General features: G+C 34.2%; 3 protein-coding genes across 4 annotated transcripts; 1 reads left to right on the forward strand and 2 right to left on the reverse strand.

Moving 5' to 3' along the window:
* Window positions 1-751: 751 nt before the first annotated feature.
* Window positions 752-4,619, reverse strand: LOC129788519 (uncharacterized). Of its 2 annotated transcripts, XM_055824653.1 has the most exons (5): window positions 4,195-4,370; window positions 3,245-3,676; window positions 2,100-2,465; window positions 1,874-2,021; window positions 752-1,716 (listed from the first exon to the last, which is right to left on the reverse strand). In XM_055824653.1, exons 1-4 carry the CDS (start codon window positions 4,259-4,261, stop codon window positions 1,903-1,905), a joined length of 984 nt encoding a protein of 327 aa, XP_055680628.1. In that variant the 5' UTR covers window positions 4,262-4,370; the 3' UTR covers window positions 752-1,716; window positions 1,874-1,902. The 2 variants fall into 2 exon arrangements, with proteins under 2 accessions (XP_055680628.1, XP_055680627.1); XM_055824652.1 differs by having other exon boundaries at window positions 752-2,021; window positions 4,195-4,619.
* A 12-nt stretch (window positions 4,620-4,631) lies between these two features.
* On the forward strand, window positions 4,632-12,500 carry LOC129788516 (mitochondrial carrier protein Rim2). The gene is made up of 7 exons (XM_055824646.1): window positions 4,632-5,655; window positions 8,725-8,944; window positions 9,290-9,357; window positions 10,752-10,883; window positions 11,284-11,557; window positions 11,619-11,836; window positions 11,919-12,500. Exons 1-7 carry the CDS (start codon window positions 5,594-5,596, stop codon window positions 12,064-12,066), a joined length of 1,122 nt encoding a protein of 373 aa, XP_055680621.1. The 5' UTR covers window positions 4,632-5,593; the 3' UTR covers window positions 12,067-12,500.
* On the reverse strand, window positions 12,490-15,264 carry LOC129788512 (SWI/SNF-related matrix-associated actin-dependent regulator of chromatin subfamily A-like protein 1). The gene is made up of 2 exons (XM_055824642.1): window positions 13,385-15,264; window positions 12,490-12,940 (listed from the first exon to the last, which is right to left on the reverse strand). The coding sequence occupies exons 1-2, from the start codon at window positions 15,134-15,136 to the stop codon at window positions 12,560-12,562; spliced, it is 2,133 nt and encodes a 710-aa protein (XP_055680617.1). The 5' UTR covers window positions 15,137-15,264; the 3' UTR covers window positions 12,490-12,559.
* Window positions 15,265-20,192: the final 4,928 nt, after the last annotated feature.

Here is a 20,192-nt window from a genome sequence, read left to right on the forward strand (position 1 = left end):
CTTTTAGTCCACCTTAATTATTTTCAGGGAACTCAGGAAAAATTATCTCCCAAAAATTCACCATTTTACCCCCAGTAGTTAATAACTATTAGGAAAAAAAAAGAAAGTCTTTAACACTTGAAGGATCGAGGTTTCTAACCTTAAAAGTTTGACCTTAATTTTCTCTCAAAAGAAAATATTTTTCCAAATTTTCTTGCGACGATATTCAAGTATTGAAACTTCCTTATACACAGATGTAGAATTTATCACAAAATCTTAAATAGACTTTAATTCTGGGGTGATTGAAAAAAAGTCGAATTGGCCACTTTGGCCAGCAAAATCCTCCAAGGGTTAAAGGAAGTCCACAAGTAATCAATCTTTGTATTTTCAGTCATTTTCCGAAGCCCAAAAGCATATTCACATGATCATTTTTATATTTTTCTGATCAAAGTGACATATTTTCATGACCAACGCCTTATTTTCCTGATTAATTGCATGTTTTTCATGACCAGAAAGTATTATTCTTTTAGTCATTAGCCCGTGTTACTGATCAATTGCAAATTATCCTTATTAATTGCTTATTATCCTGATCGAATGTCATATTTTACTGATCAAAATGGCAGATTTTTCTGATCAAAAAGGTATATTCTTCTGACCAAAAGCTTAATTTTCTGATCAAAAGATTTGATTCCTTTAACTATCGAGGAAAAAAAATTATGTATCTCTTAGAGAATTTCTTTTGTTTAATACTATAAGAAAAAGAAATCATTTCTTTTATTAAATAATATTGTATTGGAAAGAAAAATATTTCATCATTTCAACTTTATTAGCATCATAGCACTATATATTGTGTATTCATTGCAACAAAATGAATTAAGTACTAATTTTATTAATTATTATTATTAGTTGGTATTTCATGTGAAGTGAAAACCATTTTCTCTTTATTTTTTTTTGTGAATAAAAAAAATCCGCGCGACACCTAAATATGTATAAGGTGTGGGGTTGCGTGATTAAATATTCATACATATACGTACCAGTCGTGCTACATTCTGTCGATTTTTTTTCCACAACGTTATGTTTTTTTTTCTTTTCTTTTATTCATCAAAAATATTCTTCTGACTGAGAGAAAAATCTTGTGCTATATACAGATTTTTTTTAATTCGCAAAAACAATGGCAAAATATTTTTTATTTGATTTTTTTTATAAGCAAATGATCCGTTTTATGTTTGTTTTTTTTAGTAGTTAGATTAATTTCTGAAAATTGGCAATTTTATTAGGTATAGGTATAATATTTTAATTGCTTCATTAACTGAGCAAATGGCCTTTAACTATTGGATTTTGCTTAAAATGATAAACTCTCTGTAATATATTATTTTTTTCTTCTTTTTTTTTATTAAGTAATACTTGAGTTTACTTTTTATTAAGGAATATTTTTCATTTTTTTTGTTACTTTTAAATTAAACTACCTCTTGGTGCCTAACTATGTATATATAGATATATTATAGTATGGAATTAATAAATCATCAATTTTATTTTATTTGATAAATAATAAAAAAAGAATTTTGCAAATTTTGGCGTATTAAAAAAAATAAATATAAATATGGAAAATAAAATATTTTTTTTTACAAAATGTCAAAGTAAAATATAAAAATTTAATAAAATCTAAAAAAAATAAATTCCTTTTTGTCCATGAATCTCTCTGTCTTACAGATTTCATCATTTTATGATTCTGTCATACTATAAATTAGAGAAAAAGAAATAGAGATATCAACATCAATCTCACTAGAGAAGCACAGATAATTTTTCACAACAACTGTTTTTTTTAATAGTAAGAAATTTCTCTTTTTAAAAAAATCTGTGTCTTAGATGGTATATAAAATTGTATTTTTTTTACCATTTTTTCTCAAGCTGTTTCCGCGCATTTTATACTGGAGGATTTCGTTGGCCATTCTCGTGATTCTCCGTAACTTGTTTTACATCAAACTCGTACAGAGTCTGCAGAGGAACATGGAGTAACTCCACAATTTGTGTGAAATTTGGCTCTGAAAATTGAGAAAAAAAAATATTTTTATTCTTCCTGCAGTTATTGGCGAAAGAAAGAAGAGGAATGATAAGCTCACCATTCTCTGGTGTGATAACACCATGCCTAATGAGGAAGTCAATTACGACGGGGCAGCTCGTTGTCTTGAAATCGGGCGAGAAAACTCTCTCGTAGCACTCTTTGGCTGGCAGCAGCTCAAATGCCTGAACTTCTCCGTCAGAATTGCTGGGCACAAAATCCGCCGGTAGTTCCAGATCAAACACAAATTCCGTATTTGGGAAGAGGCCGCGTTCGCTTTCGAAGAAGAATGACACACATCCCGCGGAAACGAGATTACGTGTTAAATGTTCTGGGATTGAGGCTTCTTCAGCGGCTTCCTTGATGGCAGTCTCCTTAATTCCATACCCCACTGAAAGGCCACCGCCTACCATATTATCCCATTTCCCTGCAATCCCAAAAACAATAAAACATTCATGTTACCGCGACTTCTTACTACACAGCAGCGCCACCACAGACTTTCAGTCGTACACAAGAATTCACAGACGTCGCACGTCATCTTGCTGCGCTCACGAATTATCTTTAATTTTATAAATCTTCTTTATCTCTGTATTTGAATTACTAAATTAGTTAATAGTAATCAGTGAATTTAGTCATTTCAATTAGTCATACACAGTGTGCATTCATTCATTGAATACTTCAACATACACACATTCATTCAGACTTCAATAGTATCTCATCGAGCAACCATACAAGCAACGAGAAAAATGGTCACTTTCGACCCAGATATTTGTATTTTAACATTGTTCTTCTCTTTCATATACGACGACTATAAGCAAGGGGATGGTATAACCTCTATTCTGTGAAGAAAAGTCACTTTTTGTTGAACTGTAAGAGGAATTTCTCGAATCTCAATCAATCTCCACCGATTCCTGAGAAACACTTTAACTTTTTTTTTATATTAATTGGTCGATCCGGATGATGAGGTAAGGATTAATCGAAAGCTAATTAAATGTAGTTTCGATTGCAAGTGGACGGTTTCTTCACGAAAAGTATTGACTTCTCGGAGTTGGGCATCCCTTGACAACAAGGTACAATCATCAAGGTACTACAGTACAGTCAGGCACGATTCATTCAACTAATAAATTTCATACAAATCAACAAAAGGTAAATCATCACAACAATCCATTTGGAAAAGAAGGAAAGTTTTGCAGGAAAGTCCCTCACCTGGCCAGGTTTGTTTCGTATCTGATCGTTGTTGCAACCATATGCAGAGTCCCCGGCTGGGGTGCTTGACGTACCCATTGATATCCACACCGTAATTTCTTACACCGAATAAGCACGTAGCGGAGCGATCCATCTTGAGAAGAGCCAAATGTCGTGTCTTCACGTCGTAGAACTCATCGCGCCAACCTTTTAGGGCTACAAAAACATCCATCTCCCGGAGTTCCCTCAACACCTTATCCATTGTCCTCGAGCGTTCTGTGTAGTCCCGGAAAGCGGGATTCAGTTCAACATATCCCGTAAATTCATCTGCATTGAGTTGCTTGATACTGAAGACTTCTGGATACCGCACAAGTTGCTTCAGGACATCCGGTCGAATGAGCCCCACTTGCTTTCCGTCTACGAGAAAAGGTCGACAATTGCGCTGCGGTAGACCTGTTGGTGATGAAGAGTGTTATGTAGCAAAATTTATTACATTATAAGTGCTATAAAATGCATCATTCAGCGTGGGGAGAGACAGAGCATAGGTGACCCAGGAGAATGTTTCGCGACCACACATTCCCTTTCGCAATTTGACCCCCAAAATCAGGGTCAATTGGCAATTAGTGCGAAAATCATGTGTGTGGGTAGCTAAAAGGAAACTCGAGGGCTACAAAATGATGTGAAAAAGGGTCGAAAACCAAGAAAAATCGATTAGAAAGAAGAAATGTAGGGGAGTACGTGCATATGAATAAGAAAAAAACTTATCAAAAGGAGACTCCTAATTATCTTTTCATGTTTATCTCTAATTTGAATTCTTTTTTAGTGCAACAATTCTAAAGGGAAATGTTCCATCCCTTTGGGAAGTAAGAATAAAACTAGAAAAGTCCAATAAGACTTTTAGTTTGAACCATTTTCCCCTAATTGGTGTCATTCTTTGTTTTTCCTCTTAAAAATAATAATGAAAAACTCACCTTCCAGGTAGAAGACGTTGAATTTCCTCGCGAGCGATAGTAGCCGGGACATATTTTCACCAGCCATTGAATTAATGAAGAATGATTCGATTGGATTTTCACAATTTTCACAATATTTTTCTTATTTTCTCTCAAAAAAACATTTATGCTGCTCTTTAAGGGACACACTAATAAAATCACAGCAACTTGAGGTCACTTTTTGGGTCACACTCACGCGGGATAATGTTTCAAACATTTTATTGATAACAAAACTAGAGAAAATCATTAGTTTTTCCACAATTTTATGTTGTTTTTCCACGATTTCCCCGAAAAATTAGAGAGCTCATGAGTTCTCAAAAATTAGTGCTGGAATAGTTAAGAAATGGGGGAAAATTAAATTTTTTTTTGGAAGAATGGGAAATCATCAAGACCATCAGACATTTCCTACGAAATAGTCCATCATATCGTGCATGTGTTATGGGGATATTGTCTGCGCACTGTCAGAAAAAAGCAAGATTACTGAGAAAAGCAGCAAAGCAAAACAAACACATAATTTGCTATTTATTAGAGAAGCTAGTCTAGTCATTGCGCGTTAGTTGTGGGAAAATTGTAGTACAAAATTCATCGCACAAATTAATCTAGTTGTGAAAGACTGGACTAAAGAGAAAATTGTGGAGAATTTTGAGTGATTTTTTTTGTCGTAACAATCGCAGCAAGACGGATGATAACTGCGTAGATTAAGCATTTTGAGCCGCAAATTGCAAGAGAAAAATATTCCTTATTTTACCGTGATATCTCAGTTGCATCCGGTGCTGAATTTTCCATTTGTTTTGTTGCAAAAGGGATGAAAGTGTTGGGGAGTTTTCACCAAAAAAAAAAAGTGCATCGTGTTGTGACATAACCTCCTATCTCGTTGCATAAGGAATCGCGTACAAAACTCCCGGAGGAGTTGTGAACAGCCAAGCAATATATATATTTTTCTTAATTTTTCCTGTGCTACGAGAAAATTTATTTTTGAACGCGGCACAAAGTTTGCGAAAAGACACCAAATAAACAAGTTTATTAATAGAAAATAGTCGAAATAGTAAAGTTGGATGTAAATATATTGTGAATCTGCCAATTTTTAATACATTTCCCTCATAAAAGCTTAGTGTGTTTAGGTGGTCAGGAGTTTTGACTACCATCGGAATATTCTGGGAAGAATTCTGGCGTCTTCATATGCGCACACAGACACAGATGGGAAGATTGTGAAATTGCACTTTGGCTATAAATAGATTTCTCTCAACAATTGACTATTAAATGTAAGTGCATAGCCGCATAGGGAACTTTGCCAACAAGGAATCCCTCTAAAGGCGCATCATCTTCACAAAACATCTCACCTGTGAGTCAGTTTTCCCCGGAAAAACAGGCTCTCCTCAACATGAATTCCAGGACAATGACACAGCGAGAGAGGGACACTCTCATTCATCTCACAGCTGGAGGGTAAGTTTTTAATATTTTATCAACCTTCCAAAAATAAAATTCCATCATTCAATTATTGTTTTCTGACCCAATTTCTATGAGAGCTTGTCAGCTCAAAAGCTGCTCTTCTAACCATTTTATACCTTCTCGTGAAAATATAATTTTATCACATGAAATTTTCGGTGTCGTCTCCTCTACATAATGGTTGGTGTAGAGCATGTATTGTAGTTAGATAGCTTAAAATTGTTAAGCACACACTATCAGTGTACATGAATGACCTCCAAATGCAGCAATCATCATACTTTGTGAGGCACCCAAGAAGGTGCGCAGTTTCTACCCGATTGCAGGGAGATTGTAAAGCAAAAAAAAGTGCGCCAAATTTTTTATTTCTAATCAAGGCCACACACACCGGATTATCGTTGATCTTTCTGGGATATCACCAACACATTGCCCCAAAAGAGAAGCAAAAATTCATCCAAAAATAATCTCATCCTCATTCAAAGATTCTTGTTGTAGAAGATATCTGTCTGGAAGGTCTAGAAGATTAATCTACGTCTATTTATTAATCTACGTTATCCAAGTTTAATATTCCTTCAATTTTCTTTCTCTTTTATTCATCAATTCAATCTGTTTTGAAATAAAAATTGCTTTTCTTTTAGATTTTTTGTTATCTTAACTCAAATCATTAAATTTATATTTTTCAATCATCTGCCTAATACTTCTATATCAGTATTTTATTTGTTATTTATCTATTGTTTATTTTCTTTAGGTAGATATTTTCTTATTCTACAAACGATTAATATTCTTTTCAATTAAATTAATTTATCTTATCCGCTACACTTTTTTCCCTAATTTGTTTTTTATTAATTTTATTATTTTATATTTCATATTTTTTATGATTTTTTTTTATCACATAAACAACTCTTGGCATTTTTAGGCCTTCTTCAGGATAGGTTTAATAAAAAATTGTTCTAAACCGTAATTTTAAGCAATTTTTCAATCGTCTCTGATAAATAATTTGAACAAAAAATGTATAATAAAACAGAGAATGAAAAAGATGGAAAAATCAAATAAAATTCTTATAATCATACGGGTGCTTCCGATTTTACATCTAAACCGTCTAAATCTTACAATTGTTTTTTTTTTTACTTAAATTTTCATTACAATATCTTATACAATTTTCAACAACCTTCAATATTAATTGATAGTTTTTCTTGGAATAAGATCTTTTTTGTATGTCCAATAAACTTTATTTTAGTATAGGAGGGGCTAATAAGTAGTAGCTAATTATTGGCACTAAAATAAAATAATATAAACAAGAACATTGTTCTCTCCAAAACAGTAAAAATCAAAGCCAACATAACAATGAAATGATTCATCATAAAAGTTTTTAAATCCAATAAATATTTTGTTTGTTGTAACAGAAAGATTAAAGAGTAAAAAAAAAGAAGTGGACCGATGCAGGAAAATTTTCCACAAGAAAATATTTTTAAGAAGAAAAACGTCAATTGACGTACATTAAGATGTGCTGTCATTATTTTTTTGTTCTTGCTCTGGACCATTTAATCTCTAAGCGCGAAAACCTTTGCCGAACGGCGAGAAAAAAAATTCGTGATATTTCAAAGCATAAAAACAGAGATTTTGCGTGTGTATTGATAATGAAAAATTCCACTAGAGTCTCTAAATTTATTATCTCTCTCTATAGAGGCGAAGAAATGAGAGTTAGTAATGCTAAACTAATAAGTCATTGGCTAAACTAAAGGATTATCGCGAAGTCTTTTGCATCTCACGAACCAGTTTAAGCAGATTGAAAAAGAAAACTTTTTAATAAGAAAGTTATACATTGATAAAGAGAAAAAAAATCATTCTTATTGCTACGTGTGACCTCGTATGGTTTTTTCTTCTTCTCGTGCTCATTGGAGCCTATCTTGTACCGAAAATTTCTTGTTTACATCATCCCCGATTTCTTGTGATGAATTTGTAAACAAAATAAAATAATAGCAATTTTTTGTGGCGCGATAGAAATTAAATATAACATTACATGCATGCAAAAAGCTGCTGCTTCACTCAATCCGGATTTAACTTGAATTTCCTTCCTCTTTTTCTTTTATGCTAAAGTTCACTTTATGATCGTTATTGAGGGTTGTGACATTCGCATATTGACTGTGCTCCTTTGTGCCTGATCTCTGGACCCCAGCGCCAGTTTTTCGAGAAAAAGGGGTGTCTGGGACTGGATGTGCAATCTCTAAAAACTCTACATTTTTTCTTTAAAATTTAAAATTTTCATTATTATTTTCCTCATATGTGCAATTGTATTGAGATTTAATTTCTATTTCTGTCGAGTAGTACTTTAATAAAAGTGATTACAACGTGCGGTTATCAGTGAAGAACTAGTTGAAACCAGTTCAGCGGAAAATGTGATTTATATATTTATTAATATAGTCCGCCTCAGTAGGATTTTTTTGTAAAAAATCTGCTTCAGCTGTTTACAGCAAAATCCGGATAATTGTGACGATCACTCATCCGAGTACTGAATAATGTTGAACTATGATGATCTTGTGTGCTGTGTGAGACTCCGATTCTCATTGCTCCACTTTGACCCTTTCTCCGTGGCGGGACAACATGCTTCTTTACATTAATTTGCTTATTGCTTAAAATAATAGGCTTTATATGTACCTATATAACACATATAATTAGCTACGTATTCCTCATAAACATAAAAATTATCGACATCCTTCGTGCAAAGATTGTATGTTGAAAGAAAGAAACGTACGAAAAAAAATCGCGATATACATGAATTTCTTTTATTGCTGCCAATGCGCACGAAAAAATTCCACTGTAAGAGCGCGCAAACGTAAAAACGTACATACATATGTGTATATAGCACGTGGGGACCAAGTGATCTCTCATCTATGGATGAATAACGCGTAGCGTACGCCACACAAATACAACATTTGTGCCTTATCGGTACACTCAAATTTTGAGCGAACTCCCTCATTTCAACTAAAAGATTGTTGATTAACGATATCTTCCGCAACTAAACTAACTTTTTTTTTCTTCTTCGTCATTATTTTGACTTGTCTTCCGTAGTATGGCGGGGACTGTGGGAGCAGTAGCAACATGCCCTTTGGAAGTAGTTAAGACACGTCTACAGAGCTCATCGGCCTTCCTATCGGCCGGACCGAGAGTGCCTGAGCTACCGGGTGGGGGATCTGGTACACCGGGTAGTTCAACAAACTCCACAGATGCACTCCTACGACCCGAACAGAGGCGACGACTTTGCACAACTATCCTCAGGAAAAGGCCCCAAGTAAGAGTAATAAATTGACCTTCTCTTTTAGTTTTTTTTTTTCATAAATAAAATAAATTGGACTTTATTGAAAGATGCCATATGGGTTAGTAATTAATGTGTCTTGCTAAAAATAGTCTCTGCGTGCTCATTTTTTTGACTCTCTCTCTCTTTGATTTATATACAAAGAAAAAGACAGAGTTGATCAAAGAAATATTTTTTTTTGGAGAGATTTATCACTTTATTAAATTAATAATTTTTAGAGTATCTAAATTAAATTGGTTTATTCCTTAATAATTTAATTAACGTCTTAAGTTGATTCTATTGGAAGAAAACTTATCTATTATATCCTAATTATCCTTTTAGATAATTGCAATATCATCATGTGGAATCTCATCGTCAGCGCAGTCAATGAGTATTATGCAGTGTATCAAGTAAGTTTTTCTTTTTTACCATCTAAATCATGATTTCTTTATTAATTTTATCATTATCTATGTATAATATGTTCCCTTATTAATGGTTAATTTTTTATATAAAATTCATTTTAATTCATTATTTTTTTGAGCTTTTTTTGTGTGTCTTCTCTGTAATACATTTTTTTTTATTTTACGGGATTGTGAGAAAAAAAGAGCGCAATTAAAAAAAAAGGTGACGATAATTGTGATAAGAGATAGATTATTTGTTAAAGTAATTAAAGCTTTAGCCATCCAGTGAGTGCGCCCAAATTGGATTACTCGCAAGCATTCATTACACATCCATTGTTAATTGAATATGATTATTCGTAGAATTCATAACCTTGTCCGTGCTAATTGTTTGGGTTGCGTTCTAGAAAAAAAAATGATGAAGAGGTGTCATGAGGTGCACTCAAACCATTGCAAGAAGAAATGAAAGAAAAAGAATTTATTTTTTTCAATGCAACAATAAAATAAAAATAAAAATTAGAGAGATCTCTTCCTGATTTTATTTAATTCACAAAAAAAATTTACTTTATCATTGAAGGTTTCTAATTATTTTAACATTGACCATTCATATAGTACCTATGTGTATTGGTTAGTTAGTTAGTATTAATTTTAGAGACCATGAAAATATGGTGAAAAAAATTCTAAAGCAGATTCTTTACTTCCAGAATAAATACATAAAGTTCTTTTATCGTAAAAACATTTTTTAGTCTTATAATAACTTTTTTTTTAATTTAATAATTAAATAATTAATACACAGTGTAATAAAGTTTGATAAAGAATTTTGGCTTTCCTATAAGTTTCCTTTTAAATCTTGATCACTGAGCCAAAGAGGAAGAAAAACATGAATCTTTGCATTCTTATTTTTCTTTTTTTTTAACATTTCCTTTAAGAATTCTCAACTATTAATTTCTCTAAAAAAAAAAATGGAAAAAAATACTTAAGAATATCGAAAAGAGTTTTTCATTTCAAAGAGGACGGGGGGAAAATACAAAGAAAAAAATAAAACAACACCCGTCTGTGAACCTTTCTATCGAGGCAATTTGTCTTTCAAGGAGTAAGAGTGGGAGAGAGAGAGAAGAGACCCCTTGGCGATGGCGAGGAATCACCTTCACACATCATGGGAATCACGGAGCGATTGTGGCGAGATAATTCGTGGCACAATTTGCATGATTGCATCCTTCCTTTTTGTGTTTCTGGTATGATTTGTTGTGGCTGCAAAGTCGTCGCACTCACGTCTCATTTTTTTTGTTCTCTTTGTTCCAATAAGAATTTTCTCAAAACTTGCCAAAAGAAAAGAAAAAAGAAAAATTTCCCTCATATGAGAGAAAAGTTATTAATTTGAATCATTTTTTTTGGTTTGTTTGCAGGCACATAATTCAGTCAGAGGGTCCACGTGCACTGTTTAAGGGTTTAGGACCCAATATTGTGGGTGTAGCTCCATCGAGAGCCATTTACTTCTGTGCATACTCCCAGACGAAGAGCTTTCTCAACAGAGATGGGTAAGATTATAAAAATTAAATTCAAGGGGTGTTTAACTGAATGAAAATATTCGGATGATTCGCAAAAGAAATGAAAATATTCATCAGGCGAATATTTCATTTTTTTTTAGTCTTAAATTGGTAGAGACTGAGAAGTAAAAGCCTAAAGAGTGCTAAATTCTAGCCGAAGAAGTGAAATTCAATTAGTAGAAAAAGTAGTAAATTCAATCTGAAGAAGTACTAAATTTTAGCTGAAAATGAAAATATTCAAATCTTTAGAAATAATTGTGATTATTCGCTAATCTTCCGGATTATTCGTCAAAGCAGTCAAAATATTCGGCAGATAAACACTCCCCTTGATTAAAAAAAGAATTCTCAAGAAATTGTCTCTAAAAAAATCTTTTTTTGCTTTCTCAAACAGATTAATTCCACCAGATTCCCCTATTGTACATATACTTAGTGCTTCGTGTGCTGGCTTTGTGGCATCAACGGCAACAAATCCCATTTGGTTTGTGAAAACTCGACTGCAATTGGATTATGCATCCAAGGATCGCATGACAGTGCGAAAGTGTGTCCGGCAGATATATCAGCAATCTGGGCTACGAGGTTTCTACAAGGGTATCACGGCCAGCTACTTTGGCATCTCAGAGACTGTTATACACTTTGTGATTTATGAGGCGCTCAAAAGAAAATTGGTGAGTGCTGGAAAATTATTTTTCTTTCTTTGAATTTTTTTAATGAATTTTTTTTGGGCAGATTGAACTGAGAACCGCACATCCGACTGAAGCAAAGACATCGAGGGACTTTGTGGAATTTATGTTGGCTGGTGCTACGTCTAAGACCATTGCTTCATGCGTTGCGTACCCCCATGAAGTAGCACGAACGAGACTCCGTGAGGAGGGTAGCAAATACCGTTCTTTCTGGCAGACACTCGCTACGGTTTGGCGGGAAGAAGGACGCCGTGGGCTATATAGGTAAGTCTGAGAGGAATTAATTAAAATTTCAGCAATTTTACGGAATTTAATTTAAAATTTCTTCTCGTTTATTTTTTTTTAGGGGCCTTGCGACGCAACTTGTACGACAAATTCCAAATACAGCCATTATGATGACAACATACGAGGGGGTGGTTTACATTTTAACACGCCACTTTAACAGCGACTTCTACGGCAATGATAAACACATTGTAGCTACAAATAAATCCTGAACTTCCTAATATTTTTCTTTTGGCTACAAAGACGTGTGTTCTTTGAGAAGTTTTTTATTTTATATCGCGCATCCTGTTCCATGATTCTTTTTTTTTTCACCTTAACAATGTAGATGCCACTCAAAGCCATATTGTACAAAAAAAAAGAAGAAAAAATATTATATAGCAACTATCTCTGCTGAAGAGAAATAATAATGAAGTTATATGAATGAAGAGAAAACAATAGAGAAATACAAGAAAGAAAAAAAAAAACTCTTACTGCAGCTTCTACATTACTAGTTGATCATGTGATCATAGAATTTTAAGAGATTTAAGTAAAACAAACAATTACTATTATAGGTACCTTATTACTGTTTTATTATTATTATTATTTTTGTCTTAGAATGTTAAAGAAAAAGGTAAAAAATAAATAAAAGTTTCATATAGAATGAAAAGAAGAGTTTTATTTCAAGAATTTCAACATATTTGTGGAAAATTGGTTCATTGGTATCGCTCAGCAGTCGATTCCAGCCAAAATATCATCTTCACCATCATCAAGGAGCATCATGAGGTCATCTGCATCATCATCGAGGAGCTTCTTTAGGTCATCATCATCACAGTTTGATGGGGCACTTGAGGGGCCAGCAGCAACGTCATTTGGGGCGTTTTCTTTATTGAAATACTCTGAAATTTTGCGCGTGGAAGTGATTTCAGTGCATGAGGCCACATTGCTGAAATCTTCATTGCCAATTCCAGCCTTGTTGAGTACATTTTGTTTCTGATTGATCATCTGCCATATGATGTCATCTGCAGTGCCCTTGGCCAGAAGGTAGCGAACAACGACATTTCCATCCTGTCCAATGCGATGACTGCGGCTCTCACCTTGTGCTAGGGTCTACAAGAATACATTTGAGGGGTATTGGGAGAGAAAAGAAGGAAGAAACTTGAAGTTTGTACTTTGATACATTTTTTCTTCCCGGAAAGTGTTATAAGTGGCTTAAAGTTGTGTAGGCATCCTTCCCATTGCATCAGGAAGTTTCTTAGGGATCTTATGAACTTCTCTTTCAACACCCGGTTGATCTGTGATGTCATTTAGGGTCAAATCTGTTCATTTGTGAAGTCCCCTTTGAAATTTCTTGAAGCATTTTTATAGACTCAGATTTAGACCCAAAGATGACATCACTGATCAACCGGGTGTTGAAAAGAAAGTCCCTAAGATCTCTTGGAAACTTCCTGATGCATTGGACAGTCATCCTGCACAACTTCCAGCCACTTATGGCACTTTCCGGGAACACATTAAACCGTTCCGGAAAGAAAGAAAAAATTGCAAAAAACTCACACTTGGATTCCAGTAGAGTTCTGCAAAGATAACCAATTGTGCCGCTGTGAGGGTTATTCCCTCATTGCATGCCTTGAGGGAGAGCACTGCAACGCGGTATTGTGGTTTTGTTTGAAACATCTGTACCATTGTATGCCTCACATCAGATCGTGTGCTCCCATCAATGCGTATGTGGGAGACATTGAGCTCATCGAGGCACTTGGAGAGTTCTTCCAGCATTACCCGATGATAAGCAAAGACAATGAATTTCTGCTGCTCCTTCAGGACTTTCTTTATGTACGAACAGACGGCTTTCACCTTAGCCACAGCCGTTTCGGAGTAGAAATTCAAAAGAATCTCCTCACGCTTCCTCCCGCTGCTCTGCCCGTAGACATTGGTCATGTCATCAAAGGTGTCTTTTCGTGTAATCAAAGCATCATCGAGGATAATGAGCTCGCGGGACTTATCACTGATTTCTTTGACTACATCCCCTTTGGTACGACGAATCATGAATTTCTTTGTGAGAAGAACGTTGAGTTCTGTTAAATTTGACTTTCCACTCGCATCCCAACCAAAACGACCTTCCTTCCCATCGCAATAGCGCTTGGTGTACTCCCTGTAGGAGAACATTGACTTGTCGCACATTTGAAGTTGCGAAAAAAGTTCATTAGGACGCGACAGGGCAGGTGTTCCGGTGAGTAGGATCACCCTTCGTGCATTCTTCGCCAGCACCATGGCTGCTTTCGTGCATTTGGATTTGGAATTTTTGAGGTAGTGCGACTCATCCATAATGATAATTCCACAATTCTTCTCTGCAATCTGCTCCGTAGTTTTCTCCATCATTGTGTACGTTGCAATGTACACTGCAGCATTGGGCAGGTATGTCTGCGTTGAATCCATCATATGTATATCCGTTGTACTAACTCGCGACAGGAGTTCCTGCAACTTAACCGCCCAAACTTCCTTTGTTGACGATGTGGTGCAAATGAGAATGGGCCAGTCATCGCGATAGAAATCAGCAACTGCTATTGCCTGGTATGTCTTCCCCAAACCCATTTCATCGGCAATGATGCAACGTCCTTGCTTCTCAATGGCAAACCTCACACCTTCCTTTTGGAAATCAACAAGGCATCCAGCGAGCTTTGGATTGATGCTACTCAGGAAGGACATATCCAATCGCTGTTCCTCCTTCTTCCGCACGAAGAGTTTCACAATGAACGCCGGAAGTTCCTCCACACAAACCAGCTCCTGCATTTTATTCATGATCTTCATAAAATCCTCATAATCCTTCACGTGAAAGGACCAGAGTTTTGTTTCTCGATTGAAATTCCGCGTGGGTAGCTCTCTAAAGGCATCAGTGATCTTGTCATCAAATCGGGAGATTGCCACCCCAAATCTATCCTCAGACACCATTGAGCATTTGCAGACGGTACGCAAGGCCAGTGGCACAACTTCCTTCTTCTTTTCCGGAATCACATTGTCTCTCTTATTGGTGTAGGGTTGGGAGAAAATTCGATTATCCTTCAGTGGTTGCTGCTTAGCCTTATTGTCAGGCTTCCCCGGGAGATTCTTCTGATTACCCAAGATTCCTGCGCCACTTGATCCAGCAGGAGAGCCATAGAATTGACCAGAAGCAATAGGGCTCCCTGTACCCTTTGCTGGAGATGATAAAAATCCAGTGGCGCCAACACCCGCGGCGGTTTCTTTATTCTTCCTCAATCGTTCAAGTGCTTGTTGCTTTTTAGCAGCAATTTGCTCAGGTGAGCATGCCATGTTCCTTCTAAGGAGTGACACAATCAAGATTTAGAGGGAAAATGTATAATTTTAGTAAAGCAAAAATTATAATTTCACAACAAAATGCCCATAACCTCATTTCCATCAAAACAAACTTTCCGCCTTTTGCGTTCAGAATGTCATGGATGTGTCTTTACAGTTGTCTTGATACAAGTTGTTAGGAGTCTCCCAGAACATACTGTGACATCTTTAGTGACATTAATTGTGTGTGCTCACTGGACAATTTCCTCAATTTTCTCGTAATTTTCCTGAGTTTTTCCTGATGTAATTAATTATCTTAGCAATTGGATTGAAGCTGGTAATAAATTCATAAAATCTAATTTGTAAAAAAATCAGTGAATTTCATTAGACGAATCCTTAATTTTTTCAAAGATTAATTAATATTGTGTATTACGGGAGAGCGGAGCAAAAAAATCACTTGGAGGATTGGAAAAAGTTCAAAATCTTATATTTCCCAAACAGCTCATTTCTTTAAGATATTCTTTGCCTTTCAACTCTTTCAACTAATTCCTTGGATTATTTTGTTCTATCTAGTCAAAAAATATATTTTGAGATTTTTTTACAAACCCTTAAGTGACTTTAGCCCCGCTCTCTCCTAATATTTAATTAGCCAAAGGCATTTAAGGGGTTATTATCTTGCGAAGATTTAAAACTATTTGTTGAATATATCACATTATTCTATTTTTTTTATTCTAGATCATTTTGACTAAATGGCCAATTTCTTGATTAATTAATTAAGAAAATAAAAATAAATAATTAGCATTTAACACTTTAAACGCATTTTTATTTTATGCATTCAAATTGCATCTTGTATGGATTTTACGAACTTTTGTGACATTTTTCATTCATCTAATTTTCGTTTTCTTTAATTATGAGTTTGATGATTTTTTTTTTAAATATTCTTACAATTTTCTTGCATTTTTGCTTCTTGTCTTACTTTCTTCTTCGATTTTTTTTAAATGTTAAATCAATTACTAATTTTCCAAATATTCGAAATATTTAAGAATTGTTTTCTTCGAATAATTTCAAAATCTTCCAAATAATTTGTTCAAAAATAGGATTAATTAAAATATTTTTTATTCAGATAGAATTAATTTGGATTAATTGTAACTATACATTAAATTAAATGCTCTCGTGCCTAAAAAGTAAAACCGAAAGCTCCGATAAAACTCTGGTTTTGTATTCCACCTCCCAACCGCCTTGGTGATTCAACAAAGAGCTACATTTTGTAGGTAATTCATATTTTTTGGCGACAGAAAATGCAAGAGCAATAAAGAAATTAATTGGCCTCATTAAAATACTGACATATTTGATACCTGTATGCTATGTACATTATTGTCAGTTACTGCGAACATCAACGCATGAGTCCTTTTCTTTTCTTTTTTTTTCTTTATCGCTCATGAGAAAAGCAAATAGCAGAGAGAATGAAAATTCTTTGCTAAAATTGATAACAGATTATTTTCCTTGAGCACATAAAAAAAAATGTCGTCGAGACGATGTACAAAAGACATGTCGAAATGTCCGCATTTTGCCTCCCTATTTAACCTCCTCCCCCCGCATACCGCCCATCCCAAAAAAAACAGAGCCCGCGAGCTTCTTTTACGACAATGCGACACGGACTGTAAATCATTTTATTGAAATATATACTCTTCTTCTTTTTTGTAGTTCTATTTGACAAATAGTAAAATTAAAAAGGATTTTTATAGTTATAGCGCCTTATCATGCCTCATATGCCTTATACACCACACACATCATTCATGGCAAACATTTACAATTTGAGAGAGCAACGAGAGTTATTGTTTATGAGCTTTCTGATAACATTATAGACGTTCTGTCTTGGCCGCCCTGTACACCACAAGCAATGGAAGAAACGAAGGAAGGAATTTCATCAGTTAAAATATTTTTTATACCGACGCGAAGGTGCTCTTACAGGTTCTTGATTAAGAATACAATTTATTAGAGTAAAGCGCGTTGTTAGGGCAATAATATTTTATGTATGATTTTGCACAGGAAGTCACCATGAGAAAAATCAATTTTCCTCAATAAATTGAGCACAAAAGAATAAAAAATTGAGCTTGGATATTCTATATATATTCCTTGTAATAAAAAAAAAGTTTCAAAAAAATTAAAGGAAGATCAAATTAGGTCAAATTTTCCAATTAAACTTAATTTAGATACGTTTGGCTTTTCTTTATTGACTTTAAGAAGCATAGAAATGGCTTTAAAAATTTTTATTTCCACAAAAATCTAATAGTTTTGGCTAAAAATAGGGCTTTATATTTTTTTTTATGCAAAATTTCAAGACAATTTGGTTGATAAATGATTTTTCTATCAAATTTTTAAGTGAGATTTTCAGAGAATTCTACTGGACATAATTTTCTTTTATTCTGCCACCAAAAAATCTTTAAAATTTCAAGAATTTCTTATGAAATTTCAACGATTTCTTCAACGACCAAATTCTCTGTTAAAAAAAATCCCTTCTTCATTATGTATAATACCTAAAATAATTGAGCCAAATGAATGGTATAGAAATTACTTAATTTAAAGAAAAAGCTCTCCCCTGAAAAAAAAACTCCACATAGCAAGGATGGCTCCGTAATAAAATAAAGGAAAATGGTTTAATTTAACAAATGGCATTACATAGTTCATTCTATTTTGGTGCAAAATTCGTAAATTGAGCTGTTGTAAATGGAATTTGATGAACTTTTAGTCCACAGTTGAGTGTAAAAATAATAAATTTAGAAATATGAATGTACCTTCTTTTTATGTTATTTATCCATTCAATGGAGAACATAGCCGTTATTTACCCATGCGTGCGGCAATTGGATTTTATTGGACTTTTGCTTTATATACGTGGCCATTCGATTTTTTAGTACATACACGGTGGAGAGCATGCAAACCTATCATAAAAGTTTATTGAGGAAAGGGCCGCTAAGGGGTACATTTCTGTTTTTAATACCAATAAAATTGATCTAAACTAGGGGTTTTTTCTCTCTCTTCTTACTCTTATTCCCTCACCTCCACTCACTTCGTCTTTGAACTCCCAATCCTTCTTGTTGGCCATCTTATGCAGCGAAAATGAGGATATAACGTGCATCAGGTAAATTACCAGGTGCTTTTTGTACATATACATATATCCCTTTCTTCATCACTATTCTTCCATTATTAACAAAGAAAATGGATCTGCAAGATAACATAAAAGGATCTTTTTTTCTTTGACTTTAATTCAAGAAAAGGCGTATTCAAGAATTTACAAGCAATATGGAAAAAAAAATATTCCTATATGAAAATGTTTAAATTATTTTATTAGGTAAATATTATATGTTTCTCTTTTTTTCACGTAATTTATGCCCCATCTTCTCAGTTAAAGTTAAAACACCCTAAAAAGATTAGCAGCTTAATTGGGTGGTTAAACCCTAATGAAGAGAATATTGTTGAGGATGGGTCATATTTTTCGTGTACAAATTAACGCAAAATTTCCTCTGGTGCACCTACAACGTGCAAAGTAATTATTAGTGTGTATAGTGTTGTGTCTCTGTATTGATGAAGAATTATAATTGGGCAATTTCAATAATATTTTATTATTATTATTATTGTTATTATTACGATTATTTCTTCACTTTGCCTACAATAGCTTGCAATTGACGACAAACAAGAAGTGAAAGCTCCCGTATTGACTCTAATATTCCCTTTACTACATTATTATTATTTTACATAAGCCACATTACAATTATACGGATGCTTAACTTTATTGACTATAACTCTGGGAAATTGTCCACATCGTATCACAGTCTTTGTGTAGGTATATATCTTTTGTATTTTTTTTTTCAGCATAAATTTAATGATGTCCATACCAAAAGGTGGAGTACCATAGCCACACTCAGTTAGAGACTCACTAATAATTTGAGTCAAACGCTCAATTTTTTGTGTAATGAGCCTCGCCATATATGTCTTATATACGTAGGTAGCTAATACAATCATATTTGAGTAAATTGAATATTTTCAGTAGAAGAAAAAAGCTCTTAAATGAAGTGAAGCTCCATTTGGCGGGCAAAGATTAAGCGCGCATCAGACAGAGACAGAAAGAGAGAGAGAGTCTGGATATTTTTCTCAAGCTTCCATCGAAAACCCGAGAGTCATATAATCATAATTTTATTATTCATTTATAGCCCCCACTCTACAGATCAAAAAAAAAGTGAAATACCATGGCGGACCTGGGCTCACAACAGAGAATTTTTTCTCATGCCCAGTCTATGCTAAGAGGCTCACTGAATTTATTAACGGAAAAACTTCATCTCCTTGTGGACTAATCTAATGCTATTAGACTATGAGGGGGATTAATTTCAAAATATCGAGAGGTCTGCATTTTTATTGTACACCTGAGAGACACATATATGTAGATGAAAAAGCCGCGCAGCTTTATACATTTTGTCAATATTCCAAATTCACGGAAAAACCATATTGATGGTTTCTATTACATTTCGAAAGCAAGAAAAGCTTAATTAATTAATTTGCAAAAACCCTCTTGTTGGTGATTGCAATTCAATTATTAATTGATAGATCGTATTAAAATATGAATATTTAGATTTAAGGACTATGGTGTGGGTGGGGTGAATGAGGATTAAGGTGTACGAAGAGTTTGTTTAGTTGTTCAAATTCTTTCTTTTAAAGTTCTTTCAAAACTTTCGCATATTGTGACTCTTTTGTAATGTTACAGATTGTGAATAAACGTGCTCAAAAAAAAAAATCTTCAGTTAAGATCTTCAATCTTCACTTATTCAGTATGTACTGGCTCTCAAATTATCCATTCAATTTTTTGTTCTCCTTAGAATTTTACAATCATAATTTAATTATTAATATGAGTCCGGGTTTGAATAATTTTAAAAGTTCTCTCCGGAAATGAAATAGTGCTTTTCTGTGACTGGCCAAGTCGGGAATAGTGTTGGCATCACCTGAGTGCAAGAAAACTGTGAATGGTGAAAGGGTGGCCGTCCTTTTCTTTGCAAATTGTCCACGGAGATTATTGAGGGAAAAC

Source organism: Lutzomyia longipalpis, chromosome 2, assembly GCF_024334085.1.
Source record: "Lutzomyia longipalpis isolate SR_M1_2022 chromosome 2, ASM2433408v1".
Taxonomy (NCBI): Eukaryota; Metazoa; Arthropoda; class Insecta; order Diptera; family Psychodidae; genus Lutzomyia; species Lutzomyia longipalpis.

Coding starts and splice junctions, on each gene's coding strand:
- LOC129788519 (XM_055824652.1), bottom strand. CDS start 4,261: ATGGCTGGTGAAAATATGTCCCGGCTACTATCGCTCGCGAGGAAATTC. Junction 3,677..4,194: donor CAACGTCTTCTACCTGGAAG/GTGAGTTTTTCA, acceptor CATCACCAACAG/GTCTACCGCAGCGCAATTGT. Junction 2,022..2,099: donor TGTTATCACACCAGAGAATG/GTGAGCTTATCA, acceptor CTCAATTTTCAG/AGCCAAATTTCACACAAATT.
- LOC129788516 (XM_055824646.1), top strand. CDS start 5,594: ATGAATTCCAGGACAATGACACAGCGAGAGAGGGACACTCTCATTCAT. Junction 8,945..9,289: donor TCCTCAGGAAAAGGCCCCAA/GTAAGAGTAATA, acceptor TTATCCTTTTAG/ATAATTGCAATATCATCATG. Junction 11,837..11,918: donor GGACGCCGTGGGCTATATAG/GTAAGTCTGAGA, acceptor ATTTTTTTTTAG/GGGCCTTGCGACGCAACTTG.
- LOC129788512 (XM_055824642.1), bottom strand. CDS start 15,136: ATGGCATGCTCACCTGAGCAAATTGCTGCTAAAAAGCAACAAGCACTT. Junction 12,941..13,384: donor AACTCTACTGGAATCCAAGT/GTGAGTTTTTTG, acceptor GTATTCTTGTAG/ACCCTAGCACAAGGTGAGAG.